The sequence below is a fragment of the Hesperophylax consimilis genome, chromosome 29, assembly GCF_061612785.1.
Source record: "Hesperophylax consimilis isolate HC1 chromosome 29, BYU_Hcon_1.0, whole genome shotgun sequence".
Taxonomy (NCBI): Eukaryota; Metazoa; Arthropoda; class Insecta; order Trichoptera; family Limnephilidae; genus Hesperophylax; species Hesperophylax consimilis.
This window is the reverse complement of record NC_142864.1, coordinates 20909381-20929502: the sequence shown is the minus strand read 5'-3', so window position 1 is coordinate 20929502 and position 20122 is coordinate 20909381. Positions and strand designations below refer to the sequence as shown.

The following is a 20122-nucleotide window of genomic DNA, read 5'->3' as shown; positions in this document are numbered from 1 at the left end:
TGGTTTTTATCGTTTAAACTGTAATTACCACACTAAACTGGAATGCAAACATAGATAAAGTTCTTAACACATTTCTGGCGGGTTTTTTTTGCGCTGGCGCTGTACGCTGTGTCCTGGCGAAAATAAAGGTCACGTACGAATTTGTTTTAAATCGCTATATCTTCGAAAATATTTTAATAAAAATTTCTAGTAGTAACTCAGCATATCAAAGCTATAAAAGTACTAAACGAAAATCGAATATTATTTGAAATTCAACTCAATTAACCTTGTAATATGTTTATTTATTATCCTAAAATGAAACATGTTTGTTTGTTACCTGGCCCGGCAGCACAGTGCACAGCTCCACGGGATAGCAAATCTTTATGTCACCGTCTCTCTTACCAACCCAGAGGCAGGGCAGATGGGGGTATTTGATGCTGAAACAATTAAATCCCTAATTATAATAAATATGTCATTTCATTTATGTATGACCATCGCAACAAAGAGAGTGAGGAAGGGTGTTAGTTTTAGAAAACCATGGGACTTTTACTAAACATGATACGAGGGTGGGTCAATAAGTCCTTAGAAAAGCCGACAGGTGGCGCAACTAGTACTGTAAGCGGTTTGTTTTCATGCAGCGGCACTACCGATTCAGTATGCTGCGAAGTTTCAAGCAGATTGGTCGGGTTGTTGTGTGTTTCTCGTACATTTAAAAAAAAAAAATTTGCTTGTTTACAAAAATGGAGAAAATTGAGTTTAGAGCTGTTATTAAACATTTTAATATAAAAGGGTTAACAGCAAAGGAAATAAAAAACGAGTTGGATTTAGTTCACGGCACATCTGCTCCTTCACTTGCAACTATTTATAACTGGTTAAATGAATTTAAACGTGGTCGTACATCAACAAAGGATGAACCACGCTCAGGACGTCCTGTAGAGGTGACTACACCAGAAATGATCAATAAAATCCACGATATGGTGTTAAGTGACCGAAGATTAAAGTTGAGTGAGATAATTGAGGTTACAGGGATCTCAAAAGGTAGCGTCATTTCTATTTTACATGACAAATTGGGCATGAAAAAAATTTCTGCAAGATGGGTGCCGCGTTTGCTCACAGTCGACAATAAACGCAATAGGGTGGTGGCCTCTAAAGCCCTGTTGTCGCTCATGCAACGCAATCCGGATGAATTTTTTCGTCGCTTTGTGACTGTAGATGAAACATGGATACACCACTATACTCCCGAGACGAAAGAACAGTCAAAGCAGTGGATTGCGAAAGGCGAACCATGTCCAAAGAAGGCGAAAACCGTAAAATCAGCTGGTAAGGTTATGGCTACTGTATTTTGGGATGCACGTGGAATTATTTTCGTTGACTATTTGGAAAAAGGAAAAACAATAACAGGGGATTATTATGCATCTTTATTGGACCAGCTAAAAAACAAAATTGAAGAAAATCGGCCTCATTTAAACAGGAAAAAAATCCTCTTTCATCAGGACAATGCCCGTGTTCACACATGTTTACGATCAATGGCTAAAATTGAAGAATTGAAGTTCGAATTGGTCGACCACCCACCGTATTCGCCAGATTTAGCCCCCAGTGACTTTTTCCTTTTCCCAAACTTAAAAAAATGGCTAAGTGGACAACGTTTTTTTTCAAATGAAGAAGTCATCGATCGGACAAATGCTTATTTTGAGGACCTTCCGAAAACTTATATTTCTGACGGTTTAAAAAAAATTGAGAAAAATCTTACCAAGTGTATTGAGCTCCAAGGAGATTATGTTGAGAAATAAAAAAAAAATACAAAAATACAAACTGTTTTAATGCTTTTTTCTAAGGACTTATTGACCCACCCTCGTATTCAATTTTCAGAATGGCCTTGGGGTACCCCATTCACAATTGAAAGGCTATACGGCACAATAAGGCACTTACCGGACACCCTGCAAGTGGGATTATTTGGGCCGGTCTTCGAGGGACCAAAAAACAAAACTTCTTAACCCTCAGTCCACGGGAAGCATAGTCATTTCATCACGCTCGCCTCTCGCATGTTAGCCGACGTCTGTCAATTCTAAGTTTGAGTCCTCGCTGTATAGCGTACAAGCATGTTACAGAACCAAAATTAATTTGTAAAAAAATCCACATTCTTAGCGACATCTCTAGAAATCTTCAGCTCGTTTCAAATCTACCGCATCGTTAGATTAGGTGCAGTAGATGACTAGTACAATATTAGTAGAAATGTGCGCTGCTTTTCGTTTTAGGCCGATTTTGCAATGTTTTTTTTAGCAATTAATTCATTTGTGAATTGAGGAATTTTATTCGACAATCTCATTTCACTGAGATAAACACAGATATTTATTTAAATGTTTATTATAAAAACGCATCATAGATGTTATTCCAAAAAATATATACATATTTATCTTTTGAGATTTGCTTCCAGTGAATATTACGCTGTATGTTGTTTGGTGTTTTAGAGGATTTTGTGTAGGAAGACAAATGTTATTTTTAAATATAATTTTAACTAACAAAGTGTCGAGAAAACTGAATTTTAAATAAGAATTTTCAAAGGGAAATAAAGAAAAATATTTGCAAGATTGCGTACAGTATAAATAATTTCATAACAAATCCTTACATAAGTAACAGACGTAAGTACCATAAATAAGTTCATAACAAATACTTGCGTAAGTAACAGACGTAAGAACCACTCAGTACCGCCTGGCCCGTGTTGATGATTCAGTAATGTTTTATCTGGTCGGTAATATTTAATTAAAAACATCTCCCCAAAACAATTATTTTGAGTTATTCAATATAGTTAAGATATAGATGCGTCATTTGAGCAAGGTTTACAAGAAGAATGGTCATGTGAAATACATTTAATTACAATTTTTAGTATTGTGGAGGTGACATCACCATTACATTTGATCACAGCCCAAAGATTAAGCAAGAAAACTTCATAAGCGGGTTTCATTGTACTCACTTGTATCTGCGTTCCGTCCGGAAGTATTCTGTCACTGTTGTCATCTTGCCGCCTTCTCCGGCAAATTTAATCTCTCCGGGAGGTTGCTTCACGTCATTGACGCGATATGTGCGCTTGGATGCTGAATTCCCAGGAATCTCAAACTCCACCTGACAAAAGCAAAGTAATATTTAACTTAACTTGAACCAATTGCTGTAGAACTGAAAATATGACCCTTCACACGGACCCTATTCCTAGCATCGGAGTCTCCTGACCGGTGAGAGGTTTATTAAGGGGGGTATAAATCAAACTCCACCTGACAAAAGCAACGTAATATTGTATGAGTGAACTCAACTCAATTTTCAGAGCGGCAACTACACAATTCATATTACATATTCGAGTTTGTCATCTGTGAAAAAGTGCATCACAAAATTCGCAATTAGTTTGTGCAATAACTGAGCGCAAATATAAATTTTATTTAAATATTGAAGATAATATTAGTGATTTTTAAATGAAAATTAGAAACAGAAAAAGATACGGTCACATTTGGGACTTCAATCCAGGTTCTTGGCCATACCGGCGCGCTGCTCTACCAACTGAGCTAATGGGACCCTATTTCCTTCCGTCATATTTAACTGTATCATACTTCAAATAAGAACATTATCTTTATTTTTCTCACCGCACGTTTTTATGCATGATCGCAAGATTCAAATCTAACTAAATGCAATCTATCTATGCAGGACACTTCCTGGATAAATATACACTGATTTTATTTTTATGTGCGACATCTGTTGACTTTTTATGCATGTCAAGGATGAATATTTATTACATAAATTAGAATTTTAAAACATTTTTTGCCATTGTAACATACATGCTTACTTGTGCAAATTAGAGTCTGTGCAAGTATAATTGAGTGTGTAGACGGACCATTATAAAACTCAAGAAGGTCTTCGTATGATATTCATTATACTATATTTTTATAATGGTCCGTCTACCGGGTACCGTTTACCGTCTACGAGATGGACCATTATAAAAATGGTAGTGTGATGTCCTAAATAGTAGTTTAAGAGGGTACTCATAGATGGCATTGATAGCAAAAAAGCTGTCGATAATGCAGGGATCAAAACTTAGATAAAAACTATGCAAACCCGAGGTTGAGGTTGAGGCCCAGAATAGTTCCTACCGCCTGCGAGTGAAGCCATCCGAGTTCATTATAATCCGTCACAAAGTGTTTTGTTAACTCCGGAGTTTTTAGTTGAAGAATTTGTGAGACAACCCGGAGTAACAACATCCCACAGGCTACGCCAGTTTTATTTTCATGCATCATCGACAACTTTATTAACCTTCGTCCCCACGGACTGGAGTCAACAACGCTAATACCTAAGCCGAATTCTAGGTGAATAGTACCGACATTTATTTCGTATATTAACTGCTGTAAATTTTTATGCACATATTAAATATGATGTCATCCAATTTCTAAAATGTGTGTTACCAGGTGCACATAAATCTCATTAGGTCGGGGAATATTACCAGGTGCACATAAATCACATTAGGTCGGGGAATATTACCAGGTGCACATAAATCTCATTAGGTCGGGGAATATTACCAGGTGCACATAAATCTCATTAGGTCGGGGAATATTACCAGGTGCACATAAATCACATTAGGTCGGGGAATATAACCGGGAGCATTTCATAGTGAAGTTTTCAAAGATACGAAAAATCTAACATCTCAAGTGTGAAAATTTCTCATGCGTCGGGTTTAATTGTATTGGGTTGGTTTTTCAGTGATTTCTCCAAGAACATAAAACACATTTAACGTTTTATATTTACCTTCAGCGATTTGATGAATTTTTTGAGGTTTTCAATGACGTCGTAGGGCAGTTGTTGCGGTCCCCTCCTCACATCCATACGAGGGGCCAATTCCTGAATAAGGCTGACCAAATTTTGCGGTGTGGGGAACCCTTTATGTGCAACTAAAACAAATAACAATAATGTAGATACGATACTATTTTAATGGTTCCATGGTAACACCTCAAAATGACAATTAAACACACCTTTAAAAGGTATTATAAAGTCATCAAAAGGGATGAAACAAAAACTAGGTTAAATAGTTACAAATGTAACCTAGTTTTTGTTTAATTACTTTTCATAACTTTATAACACTTTTTATAGGTGTGTTAAATTCTCATTTGGATGAGTTATCCGGTCACCATGCGCCATATATATCCAACTACATTCACAGCAAAAATGGTTTTAAAATCTCAACCACAAACGATGGTTCAAGACCTATGGTGATGGCAGGTAACGCACTTGCAATAATTACTTAATTGAAACTGACGGTTTGTGCGATCGGCGCTTGGCATATTTGTCATTATTATAGAGATTTTTATTAGTAAAGTGTTAAAATCTTGATATATGGAAAAATGGTGTGATTTTTTTTTCTTTTATGTGTATTGTACTCAAAGGTATTGAATGATTAAAATACATAAAACGTATTGCCTATGAATTGAAATACCTTTCAACATACAAATTTATTTAACTTTCAGTGCGTATATGCTCACTACAGTCAAATGAAATCAAGTCAATACATATCTCAGAAGTCATCACTCACACTCAGGTTCCACCTGTGCATGTTGTGGTGTTGGCTCCAACGGCAGTGGGAGCATCTTATCATTTGGACAGAGGATCAGAGTTTACGAGGCAATGAAAACACAGTCTGTCTCTCTCTATACTTACTATCGACGTTGATGAAAGGTTTCCACCCGAGAACTGCGCTCTGGAACACACCGTACCACATCTCCAGGCCTCCGCCCAGTTCCACCACTTTGCCCTTGGGCTGTGAGAAGAATGAACGACCCACCTGCACAAACCAAATTAAATAAGCACTATGGTCTCTTACAGATTGTTCAGAATTATCTAATTCTGAGCTGGCGCCCATTTAATTCTTATAGCATCATTTATTCTTTGTAAAATCTTCAACTGACATGACTTGCATTTTTAACTATCGAGAATTTTTGTCTCGACACGCTTTGAGATATAACCCTTATATTGAGTCTCTTGTTTCTTTTATTATTTCCTAGAGCTATGTGTTTAGAAACCGCATTTTATAAAATAAATCTTATATTTGTTATAAGAGTTTTATTACTGGTGCAAGCATTTAATCTACCCACATATATCTTGAGTTCCTTTTGAGAAGTATTAAATACAGGTAAGATTATTTGTTACAAATTGGCGTTTATTATCTGACAGGAACAATGATTAAATGTGCTTTATTTTTTGGCATCTCTGGGTGGTTTTTATAAAATGGATCATCTCCCATTTTGCATAGTATTCTGTAGAAGGTATCCACCATGTAAAAACAGAACTAAGTACCTAAGACCAAGGAGCGTTGGGAGGACCGGGAGTAAGACCGCCGAATAACTCGGTATTGGCCCACAATCCTCCCTTCTTTCATACATACTCTTGACATGGCCCGACCCGAGTATTTGGTTTACTTTCGTTTCCTTCTTCTACCATTCAAATGTGCGTTATATATTCACTGTTCTTTGTTCAATCGCTCTACATGCCCAAACCATCAGTACATTAGAATAATACGAACCTTGACAAAGCGCGCTAGTGGAGCATGCCTTAAAACCACGTCCAGGCAATTAATGGCAACCTGGGGTGCATCTTGGGAACCTCCCTCTTTCATGTAGCTGAAACAAATATCCTCTATTAAAAACTTAAACATGTTGGGTATCATACATACCATAGATATTAAGGATTTGTAATAACTTGACATTGAATATTTTGTTCATTTTTATAATTATCTTCTGTTGTTGGTTGTAAAAACACATAAAAGTTCTTAACCAATTTCTTTAATCCATAAATTTGAGGAGTATCTACATGACAATATGTATTTGTTTAAGGCAGGCATTTGTTAGTTTCTGTAATGTTCTTCTTTACGTGAGAGCAAGGGATTGTCCTCAGTTGAAAATGATTGATCTTAATTTTTTATTTATTTTATAATTCTTTACAACTGTTGAAAAGAATTTGACTTTACTGGGGTATCCTCTTCTAAGGTCAAATTGTACATGGTTATTTAAGTTTTGTAAGCGTACCAATATACAACAATAAATATAATTATACACACAGTTCAAATTAGAATTCTTATTTATTTCACTATATAAATAAAAATGTAAATGTTGAAATTTTGACACAATATTGCATTTGAATATGCGTGTGTTTTTATATACCTATATTAAATATGTGTCACAGGTGAAAGGTAAAAACATACTTTTTTGAAGAAAAAAAAGCTCCATCTGTTGGAAGTAAAAGCAACACGTTTACGCTATTTTTTCTCTATCTGCACAGCAAGACGTGGAGGGGTACAGCTAGTTCTATATAAAGAAAGAAATGTGAAATGTCCACAGCACTATGAGCGACTGACCTGTTCTGCAGTTAGAAAGCTCGTGTCTAGGTTGTTCTGCCGCCCGCCTAGCGTTTGGAGGCACTCGGTAGTATTAAATGTGAAATGTCCACAGCACTTTGAGCGACTGACCTGTTCTGCAGTTAGAAAGCTCGTGTCTAGGTTGTTCTGCCGCCCGCCTAGCGTTTGGAGGCACTCGGTAGTATTAAATGTGAAATGTCCACAGCACTATGAGCGACTGACCTGTTCTGCAGTTAGAAAGCTCGTGTCTAGGTTGTTCTGCCGCCCGCCTAGCGTTTGGAGGCACTCGGTAGTATTAAATGTGAAATGTCCACAGCACTATGAGCGACTGACCTGTTCTGCAGTTAGAAAGCTCGTGTCTAGGTTGTTCTGCCGCCCGCCTAGCGTTTGGAGGCACTCGGTAGTATTAAATGTGAAATTTCCACAGCACTATGAGCGACTGACCTGTTCTGCAGTTATAAAGCTCGTGTCTAGGTTGTTCTGCCGCCCGCCTAGCGTTTGGAGGCACTCGGTAGTATTAAATGTGAAATGTCCACAGCACTATGAGCGACTGACCTGTTCTGCAGTTAGAAAGCTCGTGTCTAGGTTGTTCTGCCGCCCGCCTAGCGTTTGGAGGCACTCGGTAGTATTAAATGTGAAATGTCCACAGCACTATGAGCGACTGACCTGTTCTGCAGTTATAAAGCTCGTGTCTAGGTTGTTCTGCCGCCCGCCTAGCGTTTGGAGGCACTCGGTAGTATTAAATGTGAAATGTCCACAGCACTATGAGCGACTGACCTGTTCTGCAGTTAGAAAGCTCGTGTCTAGGTTGTTCTGCCGCCCGCCTAGCGTTTGGAGGCACTCGGTAGTATTAAAGGTGAAATGTCCACAGCACTATGAGCGACTGACCTGTTCTGCAGTTAGAAAGCTCGTGTCTAGGTTGTTCTGCCGCCCGCCTAGCGTTTGGAGGCACTCGGTAGTATTAACACATTGTAATCGGATCATGTATTAATACGTTGTTAGCAAATTAATGCTAGAGAGCGGAACACGTATTTATACGTTTTTGATAGATTGTTAGTGGAGCGCGGGTCGCGTTAAAATACGGGTTCCAATATACTTGAGTTTTCGCTATATAGCGTCTGTAGGGTTGTAGCCATGCAATAATAATTTTTATTTTACATTTAGAAATAATTTTTGTGTATAATTTGTAAAATAAAGGATGTTATGTAAAAAAAATATTATTTTTTTCAAAACTTTCCTACTTTATGTGAAATTCTGCACTAGTTTAACGATGAAGAATACATTTCTAAATATAATAAAATAAAATAAAATAAAATAAATAATTTGAAAAAAGAATTATTGAAATCAAACAAATATTTTTGAACTTATCGCAATTTTTCTAGAGGTCTACGTTAGCGCGAAATTACGCGAAAAATCACCCGTTACCAGCACTAGTACGCGGCCGAAAACTGCCCGATCAAAATGTGTTAAATGACTAACGCCATCTTTCGGAATGGTCATCACTAACGTTTCTTATCGAAGAAGTGTCCGTCCAATGAATATTTAATTTTCAAAATTGGAATTTGAATACGGGAACAGAGCGATTAAGTAAGGCGTCAAAAATTATTTTAGTTTAATAATAATTCAATAACAGAAATATGTATTTCTTTTTTGACAGATATTTTTTATTGTTCACAACTTAACTAACGGTGTTCATTTGAAAGGTAAATTTCGGACATCTCTCTAATTATTTGTAAGCAAAAAATATAAATACAAATTTGTTCCTAACATTTATTAAATACTTTCAGCTTCACAAACCACATAATCATCATATACCATTAAGTAAATACTTTCAGCTTCACAAACCCTACAATCATCATATACCATTAAGTAAATACTTTCAGCTTCACAAACCACATAATCATCATATACCATTAAGTAAATACTTTCAGCTTCACAAACCCTACAATCATCATATACCATTAAGTAAATACTTTCAGCTTCACAAACCACATAATCATCATATACCATTAAGTAAATACTTTCAGCTTCACAAACCCTACAATCATCATATACCATTAAGTAAATACTTTCAGCTTCACAAACCACATAATCATCATATACCATTAAGTAAATACTTTCAGCTTCACAAACCACATAATCATCATATACCATTAAGTAAATACTTTCAGCTTCACAAACCACATAATCATCATATACCATTAAGTAAATACTTTCAGCTTCACAAACCCTACAATCATCATATCCCATGATTTTTATTCATAGCTAGAAATTCAATTAAATGTCATTTTATTTAACTTAATGGCATGACTTCAAATTACTTTTGGGACGTGTATTCTGGAAAATATCAATTCACAACTGACAACCGTTAGGTCACCATCGTCATCAGCTATCGGAAGGTTGAAGGAACCAAAGCGCACACCAGATGCTATGTTTGGTGAGGGTGCTTTCAGATTGTCAGGAACTAAAGCCTTGTGACTGCCACATGATTTAGGAATGATGACAGAATTCCGAGCTAAGTGTCATATCTATAAATATTGGGTCCCGCTCAGTGGCGGCTTGTACTAGATGTAAGACCGGTCGGTGACTGAGTTGACATTACGTTTGGGTCCCGCCCAGTGGCGGCTTGTACTAAATGTAAGACCGGTCGGTGGCTGAGATGACATTGCATTTGGGTCCCGCTCAGTGGCGGCTTGTACTAGATGTAAGACCGGTCGGTGACTGAGTTGACATTACGTTTGGGTCCCGCTCAGTGGCGGCTTGTACTAAATGTAAGACCGGTCGGTGGCTGAGATGACATTGCATTTGGGTCCCGCTCAGTGGCGGCTTGTACTAGATGTAAGACCGGTCGGTGACTGAGTTGACATTACGTTTGGGTCCCGCCCAGTGGCGGCTTGTACTAAATGTAAGACCGGTCGGTGGCTGAGATGACATTGCATTTGGGTCCCGCTCAGTGGCGGCTTGTACTAGATGTAAGACCGGTCGGTGACTGAGTTGACATTACGTTTGGGTCCCGCTCAGTGGCGGCTTGTACTAAATGTAAGACCGGTCGGTGGCTGAGATGACATTGCATTTGGGTCCCGCTCAGTGGCGGCTTGTACTAGATGTAAGACCGGTCGGTGACTGAGTTGACATTACGTTTGGGTCCCGCTCAGTGGCGGCTTGTACTAAATGTAAGACCGGTCGGTGGCTGAGATGACATTGCATTTGGGTCCCGCTCAGTGGCGGCTTGTACTAGATGTAAGACCGGTCGGTGACTGAGTTGACATTACGTTTGGGTCCCGCTCAGTGGCGGCTTGTACTAAATGTAAGACCGGTCGGTGGCTGAGATGACATTGCATTTGGGTCCCGCTCAGTGGCGGCTTGTACTAGATGTAAGACCGGTCGGTGACTGAGTTGACATTACGTTTGGGTCCCGCTCAGTGGCGGCTTGTACTAAATGTAAGACCGGTCGGTGGCTGAGATGACATTGCATTTGGGTCCCGCTCAGTGGCGGCTTGTACTAGATGTAAGACCGGTCGGTGACTGAGTTGACATTACGTTTGGGTCCCGCTCAGTGGCGGCTTGTACTAAATGTAAGACCGGTCGGTGGCTGAGATGACATTGCATTTGGGTCCCGCTCAGTGGCGGCTTGTACTAGATGTAAGACCGGTCGGTGACTGAGTTGACATTACGTTTGGGTCCCGCTCAGTGGCGGCTTGTACTAAATGTAAGACCGGTCGGTGGCTGAGATGACATTGCATTTGGGTCCCGCTCAGTGGCGGCTTGTACTAGATGTAAGACCGGTCGGTGACTGAGTTGACATTACGTTTGGGTCCCGCTCAGTGGCGGCTTGTACTAAATGTAAGACCGGTCGGTGGCTGAGATGACATTGCATTTGGGTCCCGCTCAGTGGCGGCTTGTACTAAATGTAAGACCGGTCGGTGGCTGAGTTGACATTACGTTTGGGTCCCACCCAGTGGCGGCTTGTACTAAATGTAAGACCGGTCCGTGGCTGAGATGACATTGCATTTGGGTCCCGCTCAGTGGCGGCTTGTACTAAATGTAAGACCGGTCGGTGGCTGAGTTGACATTACGTTTGGGTCCCACCCAGTGGCGGCTTGTACTAAATGTAAGACCGGTCCGTGGCTGAGATGACATTGCATTTGGGTCCCGCTCAGTGGCGGCTTGTACTAAATGTAAGACCGGTCCGTGGCTGAGATGACATTGCATTTGGGTCCCGCTCAGTGGCGGCTTGTACTAAATGTAAGACCGGTCCGTGGCTGAGATGACATTGCATTTGGGTCCCGCTCAGTGGCGGCTTGTACTAAATGTAAGACCGGTCCGTGGCTGAGATGACATTGCATTTGGGTCCCGCTCAGTGGCGGCTTGTACTAAATGTAAGACCGGTCCGTGGCTGAGATGACATTGCATTTGGGTCCCGCTCAGTGGCGGCTTGTCCTAAATGTAAGACCGGTCCGTGGCTGAGATGACATTGCATTTGGGTCCCGCTCAGTGGCGGCTTGTACTAAATGTAAGACCGGTCCGTGGCTAAGTTGACATTACGTTTGGGTCCCACCCAGTGGCGGCTTGTACTAAATGTAAGACCGGTCCGTGGCTGAGATGACATTGCATTTGGGTCCCGCTCAGTGGCGGCTTGTACTAAATGTAAGACCGGTCCGTGGCTGAGATGACATTGCATTTGGGTCCCGCTCAGTGGCGGCTTGTACTAAATGTAAGACCGGTCCGTGGCTAAGTTGACATTACGTTTGGGTCCCACCCAGTGGCGGCTTGTACTAAATGTAAGACCGGTCCGTGGCTGAGATGACATTGCATTTGGGTCCCGCTCAGTGGCGGCTTGTACTAAATGTAAGACCGGTCCGTGGCTGAGATGACATTGCATTTGGGTCCCGCTCAGTGGCGGCTTGTACTAAATGTAAGACCGGTCCGTGGCTGAGATGACATTGCATTTGGGTCCCGCTCAGTGGCGGCTTGTCCTAAATGTAAGACCGGTCCGTGGCTGAGATGACATTGCATTTGGGTCCCGCTCAGTGGCGGCTTGTCCTAAATGTAAGACCGGTCCGTGGCTGAGATGACATTGCATTTGGGTCCCGCTCAGTGGCGGCTTGTACTAAATGTAAGACCGGTCGGTGGCTAAGTTGACATTACGTTTGGGTCCCACCCAGTGGCGGCTTGTACTAAATGTAAGACCGGTCGGTGGCTGAGTTGACATTGCATTTGGGTCCCGCCCAGTGGCGGCTTGTACTAAATGTAAGACCGGTCGGTGGCTGAGTTGACATTGCATTTGGGTCCCGCCCAGTGGCGGCTTGTACTAAATGTAAGACCGGTCGGTGGCTGAGTTGACATTGCATTTGGGTCCCGCCCAGTGGCGGCTTGTACTAAATGTAAGACCGGTCGGTGGCTGAGTTGACATTGCATTTGGGTCCCACCCAGTGGCGGCTTGTACTAAATGTAAGACCGGTCGGTGGCTGAGTTGACATTGCATTTGGGTCCCGCCCAGTGGCGGCTTGTACTAAATGTAAGACCGGTCGGTGGCTGAGTTGACATTGCATTTGGGTCCCGCCCAGTGGCGGCTTGTACTAAATGTAAGACCGGTCGGTGGCTGAGTTGGAAAAACTAAACCCTTCCACACACTTTTCCACAAATGATCATCTAGTTAATCCACATTATATAAGCATAATAAATACAAAACAATACAAGAACAATACGTCAACTCACCAGAGATTAAATGGAAAATAATTCACCGACTCCAGATATTTTCATATCAGAGGGTTCGGCTCGGTAGAACTCCTAACTGAACCTATAAATCCTACTGATCCCTCAATATAAATATTTTAAAAAATCTTTCATAATCTTACACGTATTTAAAATGACTAAATACTTATTATTATTATTTGCGGTGATACATATATATATGGGGGTTAAAGCTAGCCGCCACTGGGCGTGTGTTCAATTCCTCGGCTGGCTTCAAGTCAAGTCCGTCATCATAATATAGTAGGAGATTTTCAAATATTGTCAGGTTATTCATAACCCGAGAATATTTGTCTCTCTTATTAAAAAAATTATAATTAAAATGTCCAGAGTTTTTACTAGAGTGTCCTCTGCATGCAAAGTCGTAAACTTTTTAATAAAAGTGAGCTTTTCCGAAGTGACCTGTATCAGTTTGTAAATAATAATTAGATAGAGCCTCATATAGAACTCGACATAAATTGTACAGCCCCTTGAGGTGATTTTTAATAAAATTGAGCTTTTCCGAAGTGACCTGTATCAGTTTGTAAATAATAATAATTAGATAGAGCCTCATATAGAACTCATCATAAATTGCCCCTTGAGGTGATGTTTAATAAAAGTGAGCTTTTCCGAAGTGACCTGTATTTGTTTATAAATAATAATAATTAGATAGAGCCTCATATAGAACTCATCAGAGGAGATTTTTCACAAAAACGGCGGTGTATAAAGTATCCAATTATTAATAATATTATTTATGTTTCAAATAATTGAGATAAGTTTACAAAGTATTTACAAGCAGCTTGCATTTGAATGAAGTTTTTATTGTATTTTCAAGATAAGGAGTCGGCACTCAAATAAATGCATCATTTTATAATGATTTTTTTATTTTTTTATAGTGAATACCTCACAAGAGTCCCAACTGCTCCCGTCTGGAGCCAGTGAGACTATGGCATCCCCAATTGGGAGATGTTGTGAGGCTGAAGGTAAGTGGGGAAGGGAAAGAGGAAGGTGGGGAAGTACCTGGCTATTCAGATCTAGTTACTAAACACGGCTAAAGCCATTTGGAGCAACGTTTCAATTCTGAATGGTGGTCTTACACCAGGGCGATACTGGTAGTATCTTCCACTCTGGAACGTGCCGCAAATATACTATATATTATTATAATCTTTAGAATAACTCACTTCATGAAAAATAACTCACTTCATTTAAATAAGTTTAAAATCATTTAATTTTTAATTACTTACTTATTGCAATAAAACAATGTACACTCCTCTTCCAGCCACAAGCTAATGCTTCTATGGAAGAGGGGTCCTGAAATATTTTATCTTATATTGTAACAAACAAACAAAAATGTACTTATATAATAAATGTAATAAAAAAAAAAATAAAAAAAATAAAAATAAAAAATAAAAAAATTGATTAATTGTGAAATAACACAAATTAATCAAATAAAATTTATTTGCGCACGCCGGGTTCGAACCCGCGACCTTCGGAATGGCAGTCCAATGCGTTACCACTGGACTATGCCGGCCGTCAGATTAGATTATTAGATTATTGATTAGATTATTGTTTAATCCATTTCTTCCAACTCGGCTCATATTTTACATACATCATTTTTACCTTATTTATCAGCCAAACAAGTGATATCTATACTCCGGGGGTAAGGTGCACAAACTTAGGGAGGTAATTCTACATGATACAGTAGAACCCCGTTAATTCGAACCCCGATTATACGAATAAACACGTAATTCGGAATTTTCTAAAACATCAGAAATTTTTTTTCATACAAAATGGTTTTTTAATGCGAAATTTGTTAATTCGTAATTCGAAATTTGTTTTTTTACGAGCACGAAAATTTGTTTGTGTAATTCGAAATAATTCGATTTTTGCGAAAATAAACCATTCAATTTCGTAAAGCTGAATCAGAAAGACGGCTGTGGCGGTAAAATGTATATTTAGGTGGTTATACATCATCCTAATTAGTATTAAATTATTATTTTAATGTCATTTTTTTCGAATTTATTTCAAATATCCGAGTTAGAAGGACTGAGAAAATTCATTTTATAAAGAAATATGATTGAAAATTTACACAAAATATCTTAATTTAAAGTATCGCCTGCGAATTTTCGATTTCTACAGAAATATATTGTATTTTTATGAATTTATTTGGAATAACTGAACTTGAAGGGCCGGACTCGACGAAAATCGGCAGAGAAATTTCAATTTACGCGGAAATTTATTGTATTTTTACGAATTTACTTGGAAAATGAGTTTAACATGTCAAATGTCATTCTATAAGTTTTTCTCGAAATAAAAATCCAATACTCTTTCAATATCATATTAACAATGTGAATCTTTCTACAGTAACATTAATAAAAGATCTGGGTGTCGTTTTTGATAACAAGATGACATTCGTCCCCCACATCGATGCAATCACGAATAAAGCACTTAAATGTCTCGGATTTGTATTAAGAACGTCCAAAGATCTAATGTATACTAATACACTCAAAACATTGTACATTACACTTGTCAGAAGCATTCTTGACTATAATTCCTCTCTCTGGTCGCCTCTATACAATGTACACTCACACAAAATTGAAAGAATACAACACAAATTTTTAAGGCATATAAATTACAAATTACATATTCCATTAGAAAATTTAAATTATAATTATTTAATGCACGTGCTTAAACTACCTGAATTATCACAGCGAAGAAAAATCTGTGATGCTTTATTATTATTTAAAATTATCAACGGTTATTTGGACAGCCCTGAACTAGTGAATATGATAAATTATCAAGTTCCCAATAAGTACAACACTAGACTTCATGCTCCATTTAATATAGTTGCTTCTCGCACTAATTTTATGTTCAACTCTTGTCTTCAGAGATTGCATCGTGTGGGGAATGAAACATGCTCTGTTGATATATTTTTTAATAAAAACATCGCTTCCTTTAAAAAGCGTATATGTTTGCAGATATTAAGCAAAAATCCTGTTGATTGTTAACAATAACAAACTTAATACTCTGTAACTATTTCCATAATACCTACTTCTTTTTGTATGTAATTGTTGTGTACCTTTTATTTTTGTCATAATAATAACAAACTTATGTACATTTATAATAGCAAAAAAAAAAAAAATTATATATTTTAAATTATAAGAATTAATTACCTACTTTTATAAATCGCTAGAAAATCTTTTACACCACTGCCAACCGGTATGCTTCGAGTATGTTTGTAATTATGTTTTGTGTAATATTGTGACGCATATAATTGCTGAATGTACTGTAGCCTGAGCCCAAATAAGTATTTGCTGGTTGAACTCCTTTATACAATATACAATTTACTTATCGTATACTAATACCTACCTGTGTTGTGCCTACTTATGTCTTTCATGCTCAGCTTATTATTTTATTTACCATGTTATACTTCATATGATACTATATACTTGTTATAATGCTCCTGTATGATTTACCTTGCATGTAAAAGCCATCAAGGCGAGAACAAACAAATAAATAAATTAATACATTTTGTCATGTATCACATTTAGCCATTCACATGTAATTTTGTAATTGTTAACATACCTACTAGTTTATTTCTCTTTTATTGCCATGAATTAACTCTACCTTAACTTATCTATTCACCTACTTACCTTTCATATTATGTTTACTTTTATTTTTATAGTCTATCTTTTTCCATTTAAAAATGTTTCTGTATGTTATGTTATGTAAAAGCTTGTCATGTAAAAAACTTGTTATGTAAAAGTCCACCAGGGCGTTGAAATTAATAAATAAATAAATAAACACTTCAAGCCTCGGAAGGACACTACTAGCCACGAACATCATATTCCATTAGAGCCTCGGAAGGACAGATCTGACCGGGAGGGTCCATACATTATAAAAGTATTTTTATCTTTTTTCCATAATGCGGAGATATGTGATATGTTCGCACTTAGAAAGAGAAATAAATAATTTTCTAAGTTTGCCTAAAATATTTATACTCGATTCCAAGAAAAAAATCCTAAAAAATGACAAAGTGCATGATTACAAATTGGCAGAATTATTCCGTTGACCGTTAAAGTGACAGATCCGTGATAAAATTGTGTTTTGGTCTTTATTTCTACAAAATGGCGATGTAATCTATTGTTTTATTATAATTCAATATATGAACGACTTATGTGTGTTCTTTTTGGTTGGTTTTAATGAAAAAATATATATTTAAAATTACTTCATATTATCCATACTACATTTTTTTTAAATTATTTAAATAAAATCCTCACCACGGGAGATCCCAGTGACGATATCATTAAATCTATATGTTACAAAAAAGGAAGATAATAAAACATTTAATATTGTTACTGTCGGATTTTAACTAATTTTCTGCTTTTTTTTTATTTGTCATAAGACGTATAAACAAGGTTTCCGGGGGGGTAAAGTGCATTAATTTTGGGATTCTAAATGATTGTAGGGTAAGGGTAAGGAATAGCTGAGTACTTCCACACCTTCCTCTACCTCTCAACCACCTTCGGCCCCACAACATACCCCAATTTGGGGATGCCTTATTCCCATTGGTTCCAGACGGATGGGAGCAGTTGCGACTCTTGACTCTTGACTTGACTCTTTTTCACATAAAATAAAAAAAAGGAATCATCAAAAAGCGAAGACAACGCGCAGAATAGTCTGCGCTGCAAACCCTTATAGAGCTAGGGATTATTCCAAAGGGATTATTCCGAGATTGTAAAAACAATAATTACGTGTTGAGCGATCCAAAGTCTATGTAGGCTGCCCACTTCACGGAGACTTCGAACTTCATCAGATCCTTACGTCCTTCTTCTTGCATGAGGATCTGAAATATAATGTCATGTTTTCTTATTCATCACAAATACTGAGGTGTTATTTGGACCAGGTGCACCAGCTGTCGCCCTCTTTCTGGAGAATTGTCTGGCTGTGTGTGTTTGCACCCAAATACGATGTAGTGATATTTTTGACAGAATTAAAGAACAAAACTATGTGCATCTCCCCTCCCCTCCCCTGACGAGAAACTAGCCACAGATAAATGAATTGTTCATCTTTGAACAAAATATCAATTATTTTGTTAGAAATATTAATACATTATTGTATCAGGCCACTTGCATGCATTTTAAAATGACTGAAAAATCTTATGGACAGATTTATTATTTATTTATTGAGATTGACTCTGGAGACTTCCGTTGTTGACTCTTGACCGTTTAAATTTTGACAGATCGGCTTAGATACATAACGATGAGGGTGCAATCTTTAACAAAATCAAACTGTACACGTTTTCCGAACACTCGTGGTACTAGCGGGAAACTGGTGAATCTACATCACATATAGAATCTGATTATTTAGAATTTTTAAAATTTATCCAATAACTAACATCTTAACTTTCGAAACCAACTCGTCTTTTTTTATGTCATCTCCACAAAGGAAGTCCTGAAGAAAACAATTTCCCTCAGGGTTTATGTCATTTTTGGGGATGCTATGTGGAAAGGAAGGAGTGAATCTGGGTCTGAAGGAGTGAAGATATAACACCAAGACGCTCAGTCAACTGCGGGCCCTGTACTGGTACAGTGCCCAGCTTCACTCTGGTTAACTTAACTCTGGCTTCAATGGAGTCCCCTGAGTAACACCAAGCATATCAATGGAAGGCCTGTTGGTCAGCAGAAAAGCACAATTATTGTCGTATTGTTTTGCTTGTCAGCTGATCACAATTCCATCGACAGCTGAAATGGACCAAGAATCAGCATTTAACGGGACCTTTCAAATGTCAAAGCAAAATGGACTGATAGTGATGACAACATTACATTTCTGTGAAACAATAGCCCATCTTCCAAAATAGTAACCAAAGCAAGATGGGCTGATAGTGATCACAACATTACATTTCTGTGAAACAATAGCCCATCTTCCTAAATAGTAACCAAAGCAAGATGGGCTGATAGTGATGACAACATTACATTTCTGTGAAACAATAGCCCATCTTCCAAAATAGTAACCAAAACAAGATGGGCTGATAGTGATGACAACATTACATTTCTGTGAAACAATAGCCCATCTTCCAAAATAGTAAACAAAACAAGATGGGCTGATAGTGATGACAACATTACATTTCTGTGAAACAATAACCCATCTTCCAAAATAGTAACCAAAGCAAGATGGGCTGATAGTGATGACAACATTACATTTCTGTGAAACAATAGCCCATCTTCCAAAATAGTAACCAAAGCAAGATGGGCTGAGAGTGGTGACAACATTACATTTCTGTGAAACAATAGCCCATCTTCCAAACCAGTAACCAAATTTTTGTAAAATAATAACGGCTTCAATCGAATATCTAACCTACAAACAACATTTCCCAGCAACCTCGGAGAGCGTACTGAAATAAAGTTAGCTTACTAATGGCTACCCAAATTTAGGTAGGTGATATTCATGAATTAAAATAAATTATAATTTTAACAATTTTTTTTTTGTAAAACCTAAAAATATGGGATAAATGATGAAATCTGTGTAGATTGGCTTTAAACCGCGGGGTAATTTTTGTATTAAGCTTTTGATTCACCTTAATTACTATAAAAGGCAACCAAATGCATTTGGGATATTTTTAATTTTAACAATCTAATTTTCAATTAAGTAAAATGAAAATTCGCTGTCGTTGTATGGGATGTCCATGAAATGTTCTTATGATGGTATTACTGATACTACACGAGTAGCTAGAAGAGACGTTATTACCATTTAATCTAGTCATTCCCAAAGTGGTCTAAATTCACCCCTGGGGTCGATTTCCACGTGCATGAGATGTAAAAGGGGGCCCACACTTTAAGTGTGTTTCACAGTTTCACGTGGAATAGTTTGTGGTTTCATGTGGAATAGTTTGCAAAGTACAAATATTTTAGTAAAAATCTCGAAACATTAAAATTATCTGGTGAATATTTTGTGGGGATTAGTTATTACGAAATTCACTAACTACCCCCCTCCCCCCATTGATTTGAAAATATTGTGGGGAATCCCAGTACT

The 20122-nt window shown here is 38.0% G+C and overlaps 1 protein-coding gene across 3 annotated transcripts in view; it reads right to left on the bottom strand.

The window, feature by feature from the left end:
* Nucleotides 1-20122, bottom strand: part of LOC149409981 (protein argonaute-2-like) — a 45277-nt gene that overhangs the window by 17680 nt on the left and 7475 nt on the right. For all 3 annotated transcript variants that reach the window (XM_089649285.1, XM_089649284.1, XM_089649283.1), the window contains 6 exons: nt 17845-17936; nt 6530-6626; nt 5668-5791; nt 4762-4904; nt 2951-3099; nt 317-416 (listed from right to left, as the gene is read on the bottom strand). In XM_089649285.1, the coding sequence (XP_089505411.1) occupies nt 317-416; nt 2951-3099; nt 4762-4904; nt 5668-5791; nt 6530-6626; nt 17845-17936 (705 nt within the window). The remainder of the gene's footprint in view (nt 1-316; nt 417-2950; nt 3100-4761; nt 4905-5667; nt 5792-6529; nt 6627-17844; nt 17937-20122) is intronic.